Source organism: Bos mutus, chromosome 2, assembly GCF_027580195.1.
Source record: "Bos mutus isolate GX-2022 chromosome 2, NWIPB_WYAK_1.1, whole genome shotgun sequence".
NCBI lineage: Eukaryota > Metazoa > Chordata > Mammalia > Artiodactyla > Bovidae > Bos > Bos mutus.
In genome coordinates, this window is record NC_091618.1 from 73691309 (window position 1) to 73712345 (window position 21037).

Genomic DNA, 21037 nt, shown 5'->3' on the forward strand with positions numbered 1-21037 from the left:
TATCTCTCAAAAAATACATTAGTTTTCATTTTCTAGAATTTTATATAAATTTTATATAATTACAGTAACTTTTTTGTATGTGGGAAGTCTTTCAGCATAATTATTTTGAGATTCATGTATGTTGTGGAGAATCTTTTGAAGCAGGAGTTCTTAAGTAGTGGATTAGAACCAAACTAATAGCGCTCAAAGTCAGCATCAGATAGATATCCTAGATCTCTTTAGTTTGCTACTTTTATGACATTGGGCAAGACACTGTCTCCACACTGTTTCACTACATGTTAAATGTCCAGTTCACTTCTCAGTGATGAGATCATGTACATGAGAAAGCTTTGGGTATATTCAGATGTGGTACATGTAAGAATTATAGTCCTGGGCTTCCCTGGTGGTTAAGAATCCACCTTGCAATGCAAGGGACACCAGATTGGTGCCTGGCCCAGTTAGGATCCCACATGCCACGTGGCAACAAAGCCCATGTGGCCACAAGTATTGAGCCCTGGCTCTAGAGTGGCAAGCTGCAACTGCTGAGGCCACTGCAATGAGAAGCCAGGGCATTGCAACTGAGAGTAACTGCCGCTCACTGTAACTAGAGAAAGCCCACGTGCAGCAATAGAGACCCAGCACAGCCAGAAAAAAATAAGTCTTAAAAAATAAAGGAAGAAGTATAGTCTTTATGCTACTTGCCACTTATATTCCTCTTTTTTTTAATTTATTTTTTATTTAATATAAATTTATTTTAATTGGAGGCTAATTACTTTACAATATTGTATTGGTTTTACCATCCATCAACATGAATCCGCCACGGGTATACACGTGTTCCCCATCCTGAACCCCCCTCCCACCTCCCTCCCCATACCATCCCTCTGGGTCATCCCAGTCAGTGTGCCAGGGCCAGGGTGGGATGATTTGGTAGAATGGCATTGAAACATGTATAATATCATATGTATTCCTCTTGATCATGTTTTTCACTTACATTTTATCTGAGTTCCCAGGTGCGAGGGGTAGTCAGTACCTCTTTCAGTCTCTTCCTTTCCTTTGGGAGGGGGCAAAATGACAATGAAAATCTTTTCATGGAAATAATGAGGGAGTCTGCTCTTAAGTATATTGCTTCATTGGAGATTCATGTAACTTTTGAATTTGAGGAATTTTGATATCATAGGGAAAGTAGAGTAAAAAGCTTATGATACAACCTAAGTATTTTGTCTATAATTGCAAACGTTTATTGAGTTTGTGCTCGAATTTGTTCTTTACAGCAGTGGATCACATAAAACTGGGGTAATTGCTCAAGGTAACAGATCTGGGATTCAAATACAGGCATGTTGCTTCTAGAGCCCAAGCTCTTAACCACTCTGTCATGCTGCCTTACCAGTTATTACTCACCCCCAAGTATCAGTGACCTTAAAAGTGATGTATGTTTGTTGTAGAGACAAAACAAAAACTCACAATTCCATAATCCAGAGGTAATCACTGTTAAAGTACTTCCTTGCCCTTTTTACCTGTATCTACCCATTTCCCTGTTATATTGTACATTCAGATTCTTTGAATTTTCATGCTGTTATAAATGATGCTACAGTGATATTTTTAGAAGTGGAATTATTGGGTCAGAGGGCATGATCATAAATGCTTGCCATGTATTGGTGGCCAGATTGTTGTCCGGGAAGATTTATATTCTCTCCCAACAGTGTTTGAAAGTGCCCCTGAAGGGTTGTTTCAAAAATGAGGATGGGGAACACATGTATACCTGTGGCACATTCATTTCGATATTTGGCAAAACTAATAAAATTTTGTAAAGTTTAAAAATAAAAAAAAAAGAGGATGATAACAAGGGAAAAAGTTAATTTCACAAGAAAAAAATTTACTGTCTTCTGTTTGTTGCTGTGTTTTGAATGCTATACCTTTACATTTCTTCTACTTTATTTCTGAAAGATATCTGTGAAAATTACTTATCTCTGTGGCAGAGGTTCTCAACTGGGAACTATGTTTGGGCTCCCAGGGGTATTTGGCAAGGTCTGGAAGCACTTCTGATTGTCATGAGGTGGAAAGGTAACACAGGCGGTAGAGGTACTACTGCAATAGGCAGGAGCAGAGATACGCTGCTAAACATCCTACAATGTGTAGAAGAGGCTCCACAACAGAGAATTATCCAGTCTAAAATGTCAGTAGTATGAGACTGAGAAAAAACTTGCTTTATAGTAAGCTCCTGAAATCTAGAAGGAATCTATTTATTGACAAGACACTTACTTCTGCTGGGTCTTATCCTATTATCTAAGAATGAAAGAGTTCATGGTTTTCTGGTTTTAACAACAAAGCAGGCAAAATTTGTTTAGTTAGTCTCTGACTTGTTAAGTTCTTCATATTTCAAATATAAAATTGAATGGAATCTGTTCTTAGAAAACTTTCCTCAACCCCTCTGAGCAGTTTTGAAATGTTTCTATCACTTTCTTAATGATTCTACAGTTGTTTCTTCCTTTAGAGTTGCCTTAGCTGCTGTTACATTTGGGGTTGCCATTAAAATATGGAGTGTTTCTGATTCCCAAAATAAAAAACAACCAACTTCTTGTGGGAACTGATAATTTCAATGTATTTGGAACCTAAACTCAATGCAACTCTTCCAACATAAAACATAGTTATTTAGGGGCTTTTACTTGGCATTCAGTTCATTTACCTTTATTTTCATACATGTATCAATTTTCTTCTTTCACTAGTTATAATAAAAGTCTAGTTGCAAGTAATAATGACATTCATAAAAATATTTAAGACTTTATTTCTTTATCATTGTTGGTAATCAGTCACTCAGTCATGTTCAACTCTTTGCAGTCCCATAAACTGCAGCATGCCAGGCTTCCCTGTCCTTCACTATCTCCTGGAGTTTGCTCAAACTCATGTCTGTTGAGTCTATGATGCCATCCAACCATCTCATCCTCTATCACCTCCTTCTCCTCCTGCCCTCAGTCTTGCCCAGCATCAGGGTCTTTTCCATTGAGTCAGCTCTTCACATCAGGTGACCAAATTATTGGAGCTTCAGCATTAGTCCTTCCAAAGAATATTCAGGGTTGATTTCCTTTAAGATATCATTAGTAGGGAGGAAAATGTTCAGTGCATCCAGTTCCTCTCAAGAGGAAACATGATGATCTTATCTTTTGGGGAGGGGAGCACTGAAAGTCATGTTTATTCTTATTAACTCATTACTTTTTTGTGTAGGTTCCAAAAAACTTGAGAATTTCTTTGAATTCTTTTAAATACATATCTTGTGACTGCTAGAGCTGAAACAGTTGTTGTCTTTGTTCTATTTTTATAGTTCTGCTTTCTCTAAAAAAAAAAGCTATTCATGAGCTTTGTCCTTTTGTGCTCTGCAGGAACCAGCACCTATGACAGAAGATCTGCTCGAAGAGCAGTCGGAGGTTCTAGCTAAATTGGGTACATCGGCAGAAGGGGCTCACCTCCGAGCGCGCATGCAAAGTGCATGTCTGCTCTCAGATATGGAGTCTTTTAAGGTGGGTCACACTGTCAGAGCTCGGGAGTCTGTTTTGAGCTATTCTGGGATGAAGCTGTGAAAGTCACTCTGTAAAGTGGTGTGAAGGCCTGAATGTCTTTTTTTCGTTAAATGTTTTGATTTCATTAGTAGTTATAACACCCTGCCTCCATCCCCTAAAGGTCACAGTCAAGCTTGCTTCTTGAATTTAAAAAAGAACAATCTTTGAATAATAGTTGAAAGTTGAGAATTGAATCGTTTCTTTATGTGTATTGGGCTGTCTTCTTCCGTTGTGTCAGTCGATTTAATACAAGGCTTTTAGGAACCCCTTCAGATTTAACATAGGCTGGTTCGTTCAACAAACCTTTGATTGCCTACTTTGTGACTGGCACTGTGATTAGGTAATTAAGTATAATGGTTATCCTCAATTATAGTCTGTTGAGGTTGTGGGAGGGGATATGTAAATAATTATTAAGTGATGAGTTCTCTTAGGAAATCAAGGTCAAAAGGTGACTGACTCTACTGAGTGGGAATCATGGAAAGTTTCTTAGAAGAGTCACCTTTTAGGGTACGTAGGCATTTGCTACATGGAGAAGAATATTTTAGGCTTTAGATACAGGCCTGTATCTAGGACACACAGGATTCAGAGAGTGGTGACACTTAAACCCAGGGATAAAAAGAGTCTTGTTGAATTACTTACTCTTGAAAGCAGAGGTACACCCACATACATTAAAAAGAAAACAGTGGGTAGTTCAGTGGGCCATAGGGTTTCCCTTTCCTGCTATTGATTTTCTGAGCTGTCTTTCATGCTCAGACTTCCTCCTTAACCTACTGGTACCTGCGATGGCCTCCATCTCTTCATTCCGTAGCCTCTCTTAGTGCTGCTTTTGTGCTATGTAGGCCAGCCTGAGTTTGGTATTTGAATGTAAACACTCCATGAAAACCTATGCCACTTGGATCTTGCCTGCTAACAAAGTTAAGTGACAGTAAAAGGGAGCTTTTTTATTCCCTGTTTTTTTTATTCCATTTTTTTGTTTACCCCATCATTCCTAAGAGAAGAAATCTTTAGTAAACCTCTTGAGCATTGCAAGTTTTCCTTAGAGATTAGAAAGATACAGAAAATCTCTGCATTTTGCTGTGAGACAAGAAAGAGCTGTGTTGTTTTCAAACAGATAGTTGGTACAGTGGATAAAGAGAAGCCAGTTGACTGTCAGGGCCTGTGTTAAGTCAAAAAAGTAGAGAAGGGAATTGGCTTAGGGTTGTGCACAGTAGGAAGAACTGGCTCCATCGCAGCTGTTTTTTAACCCAACCGTTACCTGCCTTCATGATCATCTGTCCCTATCCTACTAAAGTGTCCTGTAGAAGCATGTGCAAGAGGAATTCCCAATTGGAACTGTAAATGCTTTTTCCCATAGAAACATATCTGCCTCGCATGGTAAGGTGCTGTATAATTCCTTTAACATTGTACTTCAATAAAACTGTGGTTCATTAGACTCTTTTGGACTAACCTGGGTAATGTACAAGTCTTTTACAGTGTTTTAACCAGAAAATAGATTGTATGTCAAATAACCAACTTAAATATCTGCCTGCCCCTATGTGGGAGTCAGATAACATATTTAAGGAAATACGTAGTCACTCTAAAATAGGTATGGTTCCCTTTCCCTTTTTGTATAGGGATGTACTGGGGCCATGGGACTTTCCCAGAGCTGTGGATAAATGCTGATATGTACCTGAGGTGCTTAACACGGCACAATTCCAGAAGGACAGGGCCTATTCTAGAGCATGCCCTTGGAGTAGATACCTGTAAGAGTAGAAAGAAGATAAGCCGTAGCTGAAGTGAATGTTGAACCTCTCTTGCTGGCGCTGTGTACTGTCTGGTATAAGGACAGCCAGACAGAAGAATTCTAGTGTGAAATCTCTTCCTTTAATATATTCTGTAGTATAAGAGTTCAGTATTTATTTCTTTTTTAGGTTCACTGTCTTCACTCAAGGCTTAGGTTCACTCTCTTCACTCAAGGCCTGTCTCTCTATTTTCCTGAGATGCATTCATGTGGGTGTGGTGTTGCCTGGTTAATATCCAGTCTTATACATGAATTCTGAATCATGCAGTAATCTTGACCCATTACATTTCACAGCCATTTTTTGTTGCCATGATGCCATAGCTCTTAGAAGCTGATGTGGTTGACTGTCAGTTAGGAACCCTCCTCTGATTCCTCATCCCTGTGAGGGCTTCCTAAATTGGTGGGCATGAGTATACTGATAGCCAGTAAGCTCAATAAGGAGAAACTGGCATTTTTGTTCTTCAAATTTAAGACTAACCATTCCTATCATGTTGGTTTTCATTTTTGTCTGAGGTTAATTTAAAAAAAAAGAAATTTAAAAAGAAAGAAAATGACTTTCTGCTTAGCACTTTTTAGTAATGCCTACGTAGCTATTTCAGGCAATTAAATATACTATTCATAGCAGGATGAATATGTTGTGGTAGAGAATTATAACCAGAAAGGAATGTATTTAATGTGTGTACCCTTTGAGTACTAAAGGAATGACATATATGCCTGTCCTTGCTGATGCTGCTGCTAAGTCGCTTCAGTCATGTCCGACTCTGTGCGACCCCATAGACAGCAGCCCACCATCTGCCCATGATAATCCCTCCGTCCCTGGGATTCTCCAGGCAAGAACACTGGAGTGGGTTGCCATTTCCTCCTCTAATGCATGAAAGTGAAAAGTGAAAGTGAAGTCACTCAGTCGTGTCCGACTCTTAGCGACCCCATGGACTTCAGCCTACCAGGCTCCTCCATCCGTGGGATTTTCCAGGCAAGAGTACTGGAGTGGGTTGCCATTGCCTTCTCCATGCCTGCCCTTAGTACTCTATTAATACATTACTGGGCTTCCCTTGAGGCTCAGTGGTAAAGAATCTGCCTGCAATGCAGGAGACATGGGTTCGATCCCTGGATGAGGAAGATCCCCTGGAGAAGGAAATGGTAACCCACTCCAGTATTCTTGCTTGGGAAATCCCATGGATAGAGGAGCCTAATGGGCTGCACAGTCCATGGGGTCACAAAGAGTCAAACACGACTAAACAACAACGACGACAACGGTACATTACTGGACACTTGTAAAAAGACCTCCATGTCTTATTACTCACACTGTGAAACCTCTCTTATTCAGGCTTGGATGTAGAATTACTTAAAAAATTTTTGGCATGCATCATTGTTAATTCTATAGAGTTATCCACTAAATAAAGCTTTAATTAGTTTGGTTTCAGAAGCCTGAAAAACAGTAACTTGAATTCCAATTCCTTAATAGCACAAAAGCAGTTTATGTGATGGTAATTTGTTATATAAGGCACAAGAATTTGATGGCTGAATAGAACATTTTCGAGGTTAGCTGATGTTTATTGCAGTACCAGTATTGACTTACTGAGGGAAAAAAGCAAAAGTTTTCCATCATTGAGTTATTATTCTGATCATGTTGTGTATTATTTAATTTACTTGACTTGAGCTTATTGATGCTTTTCTAAGTATTGAGTAGTTATTACACTATAATTTTAAACTAACTTATATAACTTACAGTCTGAGATTTATTTTCACTTTACATCAGATTTTTATTTCCAAATTCATCAAATGAAAATGTTTTCTTTTTCTATAAAATGGAGGCAGGAAAAACAAAGTACTTTGGTGCTTTAATATCTGATGTGATTTAATGGTGACATCCAAACTCAAGTCACGTACTAGATTTTGTGAAGATTAGTCTTTTTATGAAAATGAAAGAACGGTTTTGAAAACATGTTTATCAGTAACTGTTGATTTTTGATTCTGCTGAATTTTTTGTCTACTTTAGGCAGCTAATCCAGGTTGTTTTCTGGAAGATTTTGTGAGGTGGTACTCACCTCGGGATTATATTGAAGAGGAAGTGGTTGATGAAAAGGGCAACATGGTTCTGAAAGGAGAACTGAGTGCCCGAATGAAGATTCCAAGCAATATGTGGGTAGAGGCCTGGGAAACAGCTAAGCCAATTCCTGCTCGAAGGCAGAGGAGACTCTTTGATGACACACGGGAAGCAGAAAAGGTAACTGAGGTTTGGGTATCTAATGTGACTGCTAATTATTATTCTAATATTTAAAAAACTATGACAAGATACGAGAACTTTGAACATACTTGAGAAACAAAGGTTTGAAATGTTATGAGCCTTTTATATATCTAATATTCACATTTAAGGGTTTAGAACTGGTTACAAATAGACCAAAGAATAAGACCTGCATATTTTACGTAAAATGCTCATTCTTGGACCATCAGCATATGTCAAAGCCTTAAAAATGATCATGTCCTCTGACCTAGGAATTCTACTACCAAAAAAAATGTATTAAGGAAGTAATGAGAGAAATATATAAAGATCAATGTGCAACAGTGATGTTCGAGAAGTTTTTTAGTGAAAAAATAGATACAACCAAAGTTTCAAAAAATAGAGCATTGTTTAATAAATTATGGTATAATCATTTAGGATTATTATTATTCAAGAGCCACATGAATCCAAAAACCCCACAAAGAAATGAAACTACTGCTAATTTAACTTAGGATAGAAGTAGAAGAAAAAAAAAACCATATCAAAAATAAAGACTAAATTACATAGTACCCACAGAAGAATAGGTTCATATTTATATTTAATAAAAGGCATTGAGGAAGAGCATTAAAATAACCAAGAGAAAGAAAATGAGATAAAGGAGTAAAAGGGATTAGAGAGAAAGTAGTAAAACTGAAAGATAGGAAAAGTAGAAATAACACTCATTTTATCAGAGTCCTTGAAGCAGAAAAATCAAAACACTGGAACAGAACTAAACACTTAAAATTGTAATCTAAGAAAACTTTCTGAAAATGAAATAAAATCTGAATTTACATATTAAAAATGCTCATTGGGTACAGGGGAAAATTGATTAGGTGTAGTGAACTCCAAATTTTACAGTAGTACTGTAGTACTACTAGACCTTAAATATTTAAAAAAAAAAAAAAAATTCTCAGACCTTGCAGGCAAAACATGAAAATAATTTACAAGGGCAAGAGAATTAGACAGTTGTCAGATTTTTCAGTAGCACAGCAGTGTGGGGCAGAGTTTTCAAGAAATAAAAGCAAAAAATACAAATTAAATATTTTACATTCCACCAAGATGTCCAAGTAATCAAGGCTATAAAAAAATGTTTTCTCCATGGTTTCGCACATATAACTGTATACATAGGCCCTTCCTGAGAAATCCTCTATAGCTGACCTGTCCAGTAGAACTTTCTGCAGTGTTTAGAATGGTCATAGCTTCGCTGTGCAAATTGTAGCCCCTGGCTACACATGGCTGTGATGAGCTCTTGAAATGTGAGTAGTAGCATAGGAACTGAATTTTTAAATGGCTCTCTGTAGCAGGTGGCTGCCTTATTGAACAGCATAGTAGAGAAGAATAAATTTAACCAAGAGGATGACTAGGGAAACTGGCAAAGGGCTAACGGTGAGCATTTCATTTCTTTAATTTTAGAGCTAAAACTAAAACTAGATGGGGTCATGGGTAGAAGAAGAATATGTAAAAATTGTATATTAGGGCAAAATAGAATGCATCTAAAAAAGTTGGGATGGAAAAAGAGGAAGAGGAAAGTAGAATGCAGTCATTGACTGTTACATAGATAAGAGGTGTAATCAAAGGATACTATTTAGAATTATCAGACCATAATTTTATAAAGGAAAGATATAAAGATACAAAGTTCATAAAATAAAGATATAAAGGAATTAAGGGCAGCAGAAAAAGGTAATATCACAAGAATGAAAATATGAACCTTCCTAAGTACAATGGAAAAATTATTCACAAGCAAAGAACACACACCAAATAGAGTAATACACATTATAAAGATCATACTGCATACAGAGTAATTGCAAAGTAAGATAGTCTTATAAAACCCATGTCTGTGCTGTAAACAAGGTATTCTGTGACTCAAAAAGACTACAAAATAAACAGTGGACAGAGATTTACCAGGAAACATTAAGAACGCAGGGGTTATCATCCAGATGCCAAATAAAACAGAATCAAAGCAGAAAAGCATTACAAGAGATACATAAGGATGCTTTACAGTCTAAAAGTGATATTTCACAATGAGAATATACAGTTGTCAATGTTTATGCACTGGCTAATGTGATCATTTGTATAAAACAGAAATCATGGGAGATGCGAGGAGAAATAGATCAAAACACACTAGTAGCAGAGTACTTTAACACACTCCCAGTGTACAAGACAGTCAAGTAGACAAAACTAAACAAGATCATCAATAAGGTTGATCTTTTAGATACATTGCAAATACTATATCTTGATAATAAAAACGGTCCTTCCTTTTCAAATGCACATGGAACATTCACCAAAACAGTATGTTAGGGTGCAAAGAAAACATCAGTGGGTTTCATGATGGAAATAACACCAGTACTCTGATTGCTGCATTAAAATTAAGGATAATGGGTTAGATTAAAAGTATCTGATCAATGTTAATTACATTCTTAATTTTAGGAAATACAGGTATTTGGAGATAGAGGGATATCCTGTATGGAACTTGATCTCAAATTATTTAGAAAAACAATGTTTATATGTATATATTGTATGGACCTACAGAGGAGGAGAGTTGCATGTGATAAAAAAAAAAAGAGAGAGATGAGGTAAAAGGAGATGAGTGCAGACAAAGGATGTACAAATATTTTCTATTCTTGGAAATTTGTTTTTCTGTAAGTTAAGGAAAACAACATTTGTAATAGTGTTAACAAAAATGTTCAATAGTGGGAACTCTTATTACTCTATATAAGAATGAAAATCTGTTTAAATACTTAGTAAAACAATTTGGAATATGATTTCAGTATTTGAAAAATAATAATTTGGCATTGTTTGTTTTTAGATAGATACCCTGAAGAAATTCCTCTACATGTATGCCACAAACTTATGAAATAATATGAGAGAAATATTATTTTAATAGCAAAAAAATGGAGGGGTGCATTTTAATATATCAAGTTATATATACCATGTATTAATATCTATGCATCTCAGAAACAATGCTGAATGAAAAACAGGTCACTGAGGGGCATAACTAGAAACAATCTGTTTATACGAAGATTAAAACCAGGCAAAACTAAACAGCACATTGTTTAGGTCTATGTACATATGTGAGATAGCTATGAAGAAAAAGGAATGACTAGTAGTTACTTGAGTGGTGGAGTACATGAGCGAGGGAGTCTTGATCAAGGCGAGCACGAGGAGCACTTGGAAAGTCCCAGTATCTTCTGTTTCTTAAGCTGATGGGTATGTAAACAAGTGTTTGTGTTTTCTGTATACAAAATACTCTGCTATGTGTAAAAAACATTTTTTAATTTTAAAAATATTTCAAAACATGAAGCCCTTCTAGGCAAATAAATTTTTTTTAATATTATTTATTTATTTATGTCTGTGCTCAGTCTTCCTTGCTTCATTGTGCGTTCTCTAGTTGTGGAGTGTGAGGGCTACTCTCCAGTTGCGTGAGGGCTTCTCTTGTCGCGGAGCACAGGCTCTAGGCATGCAGGCTTCAGTAGTTGTGGAGCATGGGCTTAGTTGCTCTGCGTCATGTGAGATCTTCCTGGACCAGAGATAGAACCTGTGTGCCCTCCAATGGCAGACAGATTCCTAACCACTGAACCATCAGGGAAGTCCCAAGACAAATAATTCTAAATCATAAGTCATTAAATGACCAGAGCAAGTTTTGAAATTGTGTGTATTATGAGCTTTTGTTAAGAAATCGCATACACATGTGTATCTTTGTGTTTAAGTAGGCATAGAAATAAGCCTGAGAAGATAAACACAAAACTGTGTTGTTCCTTAGGATGTAGGATTTCTAGAGAACTTCTGCATTATACTTCTTTGATTGTTTACTTTGAGATCTGTGAGCATTTTTCAGTCACAATGATACTATACTTCTTTTGTCTTTACTGCTGTTGAATAAAGAGCTTAAAGGTAGGGACCATGTGCTACACATGCCTTCCTGTGCGTCTTTTTAATCAGAAAAATAATAAATCTTCATTTTGGAGAAAACAATAAAACAAAACAAAATATTTAGAGGAACATTGCTAGCAATGTTTAGAAATCCTAAGTGAGGAAAGCAGGTTACAAAACAGTATTTTACATGATATTAGTTTACTTAGGTGGCACTAGTGGTAAAAAAAAAAAAAAACCAGCTGATGCAGGAGACATAAGAGACATGGGTTCTATCCCTGTGGGAAGATCCCCTGGAGGAGGGCATGGAAACCCTCTCCAGTATTCTTGCCTGGAGAATCCCATGGACAGAGGAGCCTGCTGGGCTACAGTCCACAGGGTCACACAGAGTCAGCCATGACTGAAGCGACTTAATACACATGCAAATATATGATGTATATTCAAAATCTTGAAAAATCCTGCAGTGAAAATGCTCCACCATTAACAGTTGTTATCTCAAGGTGGTATAATTTGCGGTTGGTTTTAGTGTTCTCTGTATCAAGAAAAAAACATTATGAGAGTATTCACCATTATTAAGGACTGAAGTTCTTAGCTCTTTCCAGTAACATTATTCTTACCTTTGGGAGTAGCAGCTACTTACCTGAAGGAGTAGGATAGGTACAAAGAGAAGAGAGCTCTTCTCTACTCTTGTTACAGGTATGAATTCAGGGGAGAGAGATCTTCTGTAAATGGCTGCTGTCTTCTTTGGCAGCTGTCTTGGTCATTTATCTGACTTTGTGTCTCCTTCAGGTACTGCACTATCTGGCAGTCCAGAAGCCGGCAGACCTTGCTCGGCACCTGTTACCCTGTGTAATCCATGCAGCTGTACTCAAGGTAAAGGAAGAAGGTAAATGTCTTATTTGATTAATCATTAGTTCATTTCCAAAATGAAGGTAGACTTTGCCTAACTTTCCAGTGGTGGCTTTGATCTTTTTAAAAACAGAAAGTCTAGAAAACATTTCTTCAGTGAAGAAGATTATAAAGCAGATAATATCCCATTCCAGTAAAGTTTTGCACTTCCCCAATCCGGAAGACAAGAAATTGGAAGTAAGTCTGATCTTGTCAAATGTTCTTCCCAGTTGGCAGTAATTTTTTAAAAAATACATTTTTAAAATGCTTTGCTTTCTTTTGCCTTTTTCCAATGTATGCTTCTCCTCTTTTGCACTGTTAGGAAATCATCCATCAAATTACTAATGTAGAAGCTATAATTGCCAGAGCCCGCTCACTGAAAGCCAAGTTTGGAACTGAGAAATGTGAACAAGAAGAGGAAAAGGAAGATCTTGAAAGGTAATTGCTATCTGACTAACTCATCTTTGTCTCCCGTAGGAAAAGCCACCATTTTCTTTAGAAAATTTTCAGTGTTGAGGTTCCTTTGTAGTGCTCCCATATTATTTGTAACAAGCATTGGTTAGAGACAGAAATGTTTGTTTATTATAGGATTGACCTCTCTTGTATTTGTGAGTACTTGTCACTTGTTTCCATTCCTCCCACTTTAAGAATGAAGTCTTCCGAGTCTTCTAGGAATGTCCTTGTTTGCTCTTGGAGCAGTTGCCTCTGGAGGAACTGGCTGTTCATATTCACTCTTGTTACTGGAAACTTTGCTTCCCACTCTCACTGTTGTTAACTATAGGCAGACGTGTTCTGAAACTGTTTCTGCTCAACATTCTACTTACCAGTTCTAAACAAGAGTTGTGATAGCAAATGTGCATATCCTCTGTCCCTTGTGAATATGTTTTGAAAGAGTGACCAGATGGCCTTTCCAGGATGAGGCAAATGATGGAGTCAGTCTTTTCCTCCTTCTGAGATTTGGACCATTTCAAAGGGGGGCTGTCAGCACACAGCCTCTGTCCATTTTTGCCCGAGATACTTGAAAGGATGATGTTGTTTTAATAGATGAGAAAGTGTTTCCAGATTAGCTACTTCAGTGGGTTGAATTTGTTATAACTAAAATTTTCATCAGCCTTTCCAAGAGAAATAACGTTATTGATGTTAAATAATTAATATTATATGACAAGGCATTTGCTACAGCTTTTAACAAGTTCTTGTTTGAATATTATGTCTTTTGTTGGGTGAAATTTTCTCCCAGCCTTCTTTGCTCTTGAATATTCCTTCCTTTTAAATGAGGAGAATATACTCTAATCAAAGGAAGTTTCTAAAATAGTAGTTCGAGTTAGCGAGCAGGTGGTGCGAGCTTGGTGGCTCTATGTCTTCGACTCTCTTAGTTCCACCATACGTTGTCTGTGGTATACTTGGAAGATGAATGCTTCCAGTACATAATGGCACAGTTTACAATTGAGACTGTGCCCAGCAAAACATATTTTAAGTGCATGCACACATACACACACACACACACACCTCTTAAAAGAACAAAAATGAAAAACAAGGATCATTGCTTTGCTGTCTAAATTAAATGTGGTTTTTGTTGTTAAAAACATTAAAAAAATCTTCCTTAGTATAACATTGTCTAAGCTTCTAGTCTGAAAGAAATAGACTGTTTCATCTCACACTTTGACAGAGATGGGCTTTTTGAAAAAATTTATAAAAAGAGTTGAAAGGCATGAAGCTTGTCATTTGAGCTGATTTTAATTCCAAATGTTGATCTATCCTGTTAAATTTTCACTCCAGCCTTGATGTAGGGCTCACCAGTATGATTTTGAGTTTGTCCCCAAAATGAGTCAGGGAGGACTGACCCAGTGTGAACTGAAGCTCCTTTCCCATCCTTTCCTTCCCTCTTTCTCCCAGGTTTGTGAGTTGCCTTCTGGAGCAACCCGAGGTGTTAGTCGTTGGTGCAGGCCGAGGACACGCTGGCAGGATCATTCACAAGCTGTTTGTGAATGCTCAGAGGGTATGTGAGATTCCTTCTTGACTGTGTCATGCTCTCTCCAGGCCTCTGCTCAGTAAGGTACTGTTTTGATTCCCACACATGAAGCTGCTAAAGGCACTGGGTTCAAACATTGAAGAAATAATGACTCTTAACAGTGACTTCTTAGTCTTTGAAATCCATCTGCTCTTTTACACATTTAAATAAAATGATAAGTTTATTTCTGAAATTTGTACCTAAGTTTCAGAAGTTAGAATGGTCTGAAATTCCTTGTTAAAGAATCCGATAGAGACTTGGGTAGCAATGACCAGTGCAGTGGTGTGGAAAAAATGTTTACTGCTGTCAAATTAGAATAGAGTTTAGTTTTACTGGTTTTAAACTCCATGTACTGCAAGTGGATTCACAACTTGGCTTGTGAAATTGCAAATCTTAACTATTTTTATAACAGTGAAAAGATATAACTTCAAAGTTTTCCTCAGAAAGAAGAGCAAGATTCAGATTTTTAGGACAGTGGAAACAGTCTTCAGCATAGAAAAAAAAGCCCAATTTGAAAACTTTTCTGTCATTACCTTTATTGATGAAAGGAAATGTTTAAAAATTATATGGTACCTTCTGACATTCTAAACCACTAAGATTTGAATTTTTTATGAGGTTGGTATTAGTTATACTCTATGTTGACTCTTTGTGTACAAATGTTTACTGGTTGTTTACTGGTTAAGAGGTGCTGGCTTTTTGCACATGAGTCTCACATTAGGACTTCTTAAAGACTCTGATAAAAGTATTTTGAAGCATAGTAAATATAGGGTGCCCCTTCTGCAGTACTGTCATGACACTTAGGATGGCCCAGTTTTGGAAGTGTAATTTTTCACAGTCAAATAGGGAAAAGGATTTTCATGGGTTTATCCGTGAAAAAGAAACTTCATAACCTCCTTTGAGTCAGTCTGGAATGTATCTAGTTACTATATTCAAAATCATAACCAGATATGTTCATCTGAATTTTTAGCAAGAACTGAAACCTGAGATTATTTATGGGATGGCAAACTAAATTTAAGGATTTCAAGTTAAAAACCAAGTATTTCCTTATAAAGTTCTAGAAAACAATAGATACTTACTTCGATTTATTATGTTTCTGACTCTGGCATGAAACAAGAATCAGGTTTGTTTTCACATCCTGTAATATCTTTGCCAGTTTACTAGCCAGAGCCTCACAAATATATTTCCTTATTAACACCAATATGAATTTTCCTCATACTGCAGAAATTCTTTTCTTAATGTTTAAAACTTGTTTGTTAAGATTTAAAAATCTAAAGTATTTAGATTTTTAATGCTAAGAGTAGAACACTCTCATTGTTCTAAATAGTTAAGCAAAATTATTTTCCCCAATATGGAGATAATCTTTTCCCCCAAGATTGTAAGCAAACTCTTACTGTTGTAAAAATTTGGATAGTACAGAGAATTATAAAGAAAAATTAATGACCCTAAAAAAATTAATCACATTAATCTCACTACCCACTGATGATCACTGTCAACATTTAACATCTAGTATATTCAAATGTATGTAAATTTTACAATATAGGATTATATTATTTGTTCTTATTTTCCATCTAATGTGATTATTTTTCTCATGGGTAAATATAGGACTATATCATCTTTTCACTGGGCTCATTGTATAGCTAATCTCCTTTAATGGATACTGAAATTGTACATTTATCCCACGTTATGTAATTTTCAAATATTTCAAGCTTTCAGACCTTGTAGTGAATGTTTTTTACAGATTCAACAGACTGTAATCCATATAACAAGCACCTGGTTGGTCTATTTTTAAACTCAGCTCTTAAATATCTGGGTAATTAATGGAAACAATTCAAGTTTACTCATGTAATTTTTCATAATTAACTAATACTTTATATCAATTCTATTAAATCAAGATTTTAACATTTTTAAAGTTAGAAAATTTTACTGAAAATTTTTTATACCATAATTTTACATATTTCAAACTTTTCCTTAATATTAAATTTTAATAAACTTTCATCATGATTACATTTATCATTGTTATATCCATATTTAAATAGAATTCTGCAAACAAATCACTGATTGGATTTTGCTTTGGTTGTGCTAAATTAAGTCAGACATCTAATCTTAAATTCATTGGGTTATCTATTTTCAAGCCATGAGTACTTTGTTTTAGTATTTTTAATCTTGTGAAAGAGCTAGGTTTTTGCTGAACATTTCCTCATTAAGTGACATTCTGTACGTTGCCTGTTGAGCCATCAGATGCATGAGTGGTGGGATTTGTCTGCTCAGCTGGATGGCTAGGTGTGTTGTATGTGGTGTGTTTTTTGTCTTGATATTCTTTTTGATAGGACCATGTTCCTTAACGTAGTGCATGCTGTCTCTGAAATAATCTTGAAATCTCTTGTCTAGCTCTTTTTAAACCATCTTGCTTGTTTCCCTTTCATCACTGTTTCTTTTCTCACCCTTCCTCAAGCTGACTGAGTCTTCTGATGAGGTAACAAAATAGCCTTTGTCCCTTGTAGTTTCTTGTTTCTTGTTCCTTCCCATTTCTCTAACTTCATAAGGTCATTAAGACTAACCAACCTCCTCTTCAACAGTCTGGGTTTGGCATACCTTTCTTTCTTACATTTCATATTTCCATTGCCAAAACAACTTTTTTCCTGAAATTAATGGTATCGTGAAAGAAATATAGTGATCAGAGTTAAAATAAAAGCTCTTGTTGAATATATGTTTTATGCAATTTTAATGAAAAAATAGATGCCTTTAATGTTGAGAACTTCTCTTTTGTGGCCACTGCTACATTTCATGGATCTCTCTCACTTCTGCATCACATTAATCATCTGGCAAACAAACCAGTGTTCCCACTTTTAATTTGACAAGTGAAAAGAATGGAAAGAATCGATAAATATCATCTTTCCAGACTCTGGAGAGCAGCAGTTCCTTACTGGACTGAGGACAGCAGACTTGGACTTCGGTCGTTGCTAGAAGATTTGTATAGAAACCAGAACAGCTCCATTTCCCCTCTTCATCAGATGTCTGAATATGGCCCTCACTTTCCACAGCAGATTGCTTGGCTGTCATTATCCTCTGTCTCTGTCACCAATTTATTTGTAATTTCTGGCTGCTCACGTAGTGTTTCAAGCTTCTTGCATTTTCTGTGTTGTGATTTTTGAGCAATCATAACATAATCAATAGCATTACTGAGTAATGTAGAACATTTTTTCGTATTTATCATGCTTATTCATCTGTCCTTCAGAATGATCTAAGTTTAGCATTCAACTCGCTCTTGAATTTAGCATGTGATTCTCTTCAAGGCTGCAACCATGACTCCAGCGGAGGAGGAACTGAAGAGGATGGGCCCCCCAGAAGAGAAGAGGCAGAACTTGGCGGCAGACTTCCCTCCCCCCGCGGGCCGGGAACTCATTTTGCGCACAGCCGTTCCCCGCCCTGCTCCCTACTCCCGGGCTCTGCCTCAGCGCATGTACAGTGTTCTCACCAAAGAGGATTTCAGACTTGCAGGTGCCTTTTCATCAGATACCTCCTTCTTCTAGCTCTTCTTGAGTCCCTTCACTTGTGGCTTCGGAGACAGTGCTGACCCCTTCTGTGGGAAGGAAGCTGCGTCAGTCAGAAGCTGAGAGGCTGTGAAGAGGACCTGTCCTGTTCAGTGATTGAGTCATACCAGCATCTGAGAGACTTTCTGATGGGTTCCGTAGGATCTTGGTGGGGGCAGAGGAATGGGCTTCAGCTCTTGAAAGATTTCTGCTCCAAAGAGATTGCCCTTGTTGGGGATGGGGAACAGGGAGGAGACAGCAGCAGTTCTCTGTACTCACTCCCTCAGGATTGCATTCATTTCTTCTCTGTGACTATCCCATAGGCTGTTGCCCTGCATTCATAGTCTCTATAACCACTTATGTTTATTAGTATCAAGTATGCAAAATGGAGTGGAGTATCTGTTAACCCAGATTTCCAGATATTTTGGTAGTAGCTTCTACTCCCAGAATCTGTGTTTTTAGAATCCTAAATGACATTCTGTTTATTCAGTCACCTGGTGGCAATCTTTATTGCACTAATTAAGTTTTGATGAGCATTTTGAATATTCTAGGAGAAAGCCTGAAATTTCACCTAGTCTGTGTTTTTCCATGTAACTGGGACTTAAATGTATTCCTTCTGATTAAAAAGAAAAGTATATATTAAATGTCACTGCAAATTAGTAAGGTTTGTTTCTCTGACTTGTTTTGCCTTCAGTGGGCTTCTGTGGTGGCTCAGTGGTAAAGAATCCGCTTGCCAAGGCAGGACATGCGGTTTCAGTCCCTGGGTCAGGAAGGTCCCCTGGAGAAGGAAATGGCAACCTACTCAAATATTCTTGCTTGGTGGGCTGCAGTCCTTGGCGTCGCAAAAGAGTTGGACACGACTTAGCGACTGAACAACGACAACAAGCCCTGTAAGATACCACCACGAGGGTTGTTGTTCTCTTTCTTGCTGTACAGCATGCGTTCCTTTTTTTGTAGTTACTGGATGGATACTGTATTAATGAAGTAGAGATGAGCACATGCTAAAAATATAGCCTCTGTATATAGAGATTATCATGCAGTTAGTATAATTTGGCATATGTGCTAATATAATTAATAGAAGATAACTTCAGTGAATTATTTTGCTTTTGTATTTTACTTAAAATGAAGATAATTGATGGGGGATGTGTGACACCCAGCGTAAGGATAACAGCAACATATTTCTAGTTACATGATCAAGATTTATCAAGTCTGTGTTGCTAAAATGGCCTCTGTTCAGTAATCTTAATCTATTTTTAGGCCTAAAATTCCCACCTTAAAGTTAAAAATGATTATACTGAAGCATAGATCTTGGCTATGTAACTTAAAAGAATTAATACAACTCTGTAAGCCCTGTTACATTATTTTGTAAAAACAAACGTAAATGTGTGTACATATATGTATATATAAGCATATATGTATGTATGTATGAAGTGTGGGAGGCCCTGATTGATTACCTCTGGCCTTCACAGCACTTTACTCTGAGATACTGGTCTTTGCTGCTGGGTGAACCACATACTACAGGCCCGAGGACTGAGCACAGTCCCAAGTATTAACGGAAAGCTTGTCTTTCAAGGACAGAGTTTGTCTGCTTTATAATGAGAAAGTTAACAACAAAGAAAACATTTTTCAAAGTGGTTGGACTTCAGAAAGGCTTTGTGAATCTAATAAAAGGGAAGGTATTGTTCTCTGGCTAATTTTCTCTTCTTTTTACCCCTCCATTGGCCATTTTGTTCTTAGTTAGTTTTATGCTGGTCTCAGATTTTCCTAAATAATTGCAGCCTTCTGAGTCTTGGCAAAGATCTCAAGAACACATTGTGCCTTTTTTAATGGCAGTTATTCCATTTTACTTATATGTTTGTTTATTTTAAAATATTTTAAAGTACCTACTTCATATCAGGTACTGTACTAGGCAATGAAGATAAAATAGAAACCAAACATACTCCCTCCCTATCAGTGACCTTCCTGTCAGGCAGGGAAGGCTGTGGTTACATTGCCAAAAATGGAGAGTACAGTCAACTCAGTGGTATGAAATGAGGTCCAGGGTTTGTCATAGTAATTCATTGATTTGTTGTTATTGGAGACTAATACATTCAGTAATAGTGAATATAAGGGGTTATGGGAGACAGTTTTCATTCAGGCTGTAGGGATCAGGAAACTCTTCCTAGAGATGATTTCTAGATTGAGAGCAGAAGATGAATAGGAGCTGGGAAATTCCCTGGTGGTCTGGTGGTTTAGGACCCCACACTTCACTCTGGGGGCCTGGGTTTGATCCCTAATCAGAAACTAAGTTCCCACAAGTGGCCAAAAATAAAAAAGATGGTGAGTAGTAGCTAAGATGGGAAAGTATGATAAATTGCAAAGAACTACAATATTTTTACCATCCTTGTATGTTTGCCCCTAATATAATAATTGTGTCGCTGCTCCCAGGAAGTGGAGTTTATTTTTCCAGCTCTTTGTTCTGGACTTAGCCATGTCTGTCTTTGGTCATCAGAGTGTTAGCAAGCATACAGGGTTTGTTATGCAGCAAAAATTAGCTGATACAGGAGGGCATAGGAAGAGTGTTACAGGTAGAGAAAACAGAATGGGCAGAAAACTCAGAAGCAGAAAATGTATCTTTGGAGAATAGCCAGCATTTCACTTTGGCTGGGTGTGATACCCAGAGTAGAAAGAGGCAAGATATGAAGATGGTAAGGTCACTGAGGCTAGATGGAATTCTGGGTAAAACACAGTAAGAAGTTCAGGCCATTGTCTCCAGGGCATTGTTGAGTTGCTGGAGTTTGAAGAGAGGAAATGTGAGTTTTAGACCACACTAAATGGATTGGAGAGGCTAACAAAGTATTTACAGGTCCTAGGTCTGCTACTAAATTGGGAAGTAGCAATTATATCATCAGTGTTTCTTTCCCCCCCTCCTTTGTGCTTTGTAACGGTGTTTCCATTGTAACTGCTCATGGAACCAACAGGAAATATCCTCTCATGGGTCTTGCCACCTATATGTTCCTTTGTTATTATTGTTTAGTTGCCAAGTTGTGTCTGACTCTTTGGGACCCCATAGAGGGCAGCACACCAAGCATGTGATGTGATCTACTGGAAGAGGGAAATAGCAAGCCACTCCAGTGTACTTGGTGTGAGAACCCCATGAACTGTATAAAAAGGCACCACCTTAATAATCCA

General features: G+C 37.3%; 1 protein-coding gene across 1 annotated transcript in view; it reads left to right on the plus strand.

Annotated features, from left to right (window-relative positions):
• RAB3GAP1 (RAB3 GTPase activating protein catalytic subunit 1) overlaps positions 1 to 18529 on the plus strand; it is a 110969-nt gene extending 92440 nt beyond the window's left edge. Inside the window, exons 18-24 of the mRNA XM_005899488.2 lie at positions 3354 to 3491; positions 7310 to 7537; positions 12230 to 12326; positions 12423 to 12526; positions 12651 to 12766; positions 14222 to 14324; positions 17630 to 18529. Coding sequence (XP_005899550.1) covers positions 3354 to 3491; positions 7310 to 7537; positions 12230 to 12326; positions 12423 to 12526; positions 12651 to 12766; positions 14222 to 14324; positions 17630 to 17866 — 1023 coding nt within the window. The 3' untranslated portion in view covers positions 17867 to 18529. The remainder of the gene's footprint in view (positions 1 to 3353; positions 3492 to 7309; positions 7538 to 12229; positions 12327 to 12422; positions 12527 to 12650; positions 12767 to 14221; positions 14325 to 17629) is intronic.
• The last annotated feature ends 2508 nt before the right edge of the window (positions 18530 to 21037 follow it).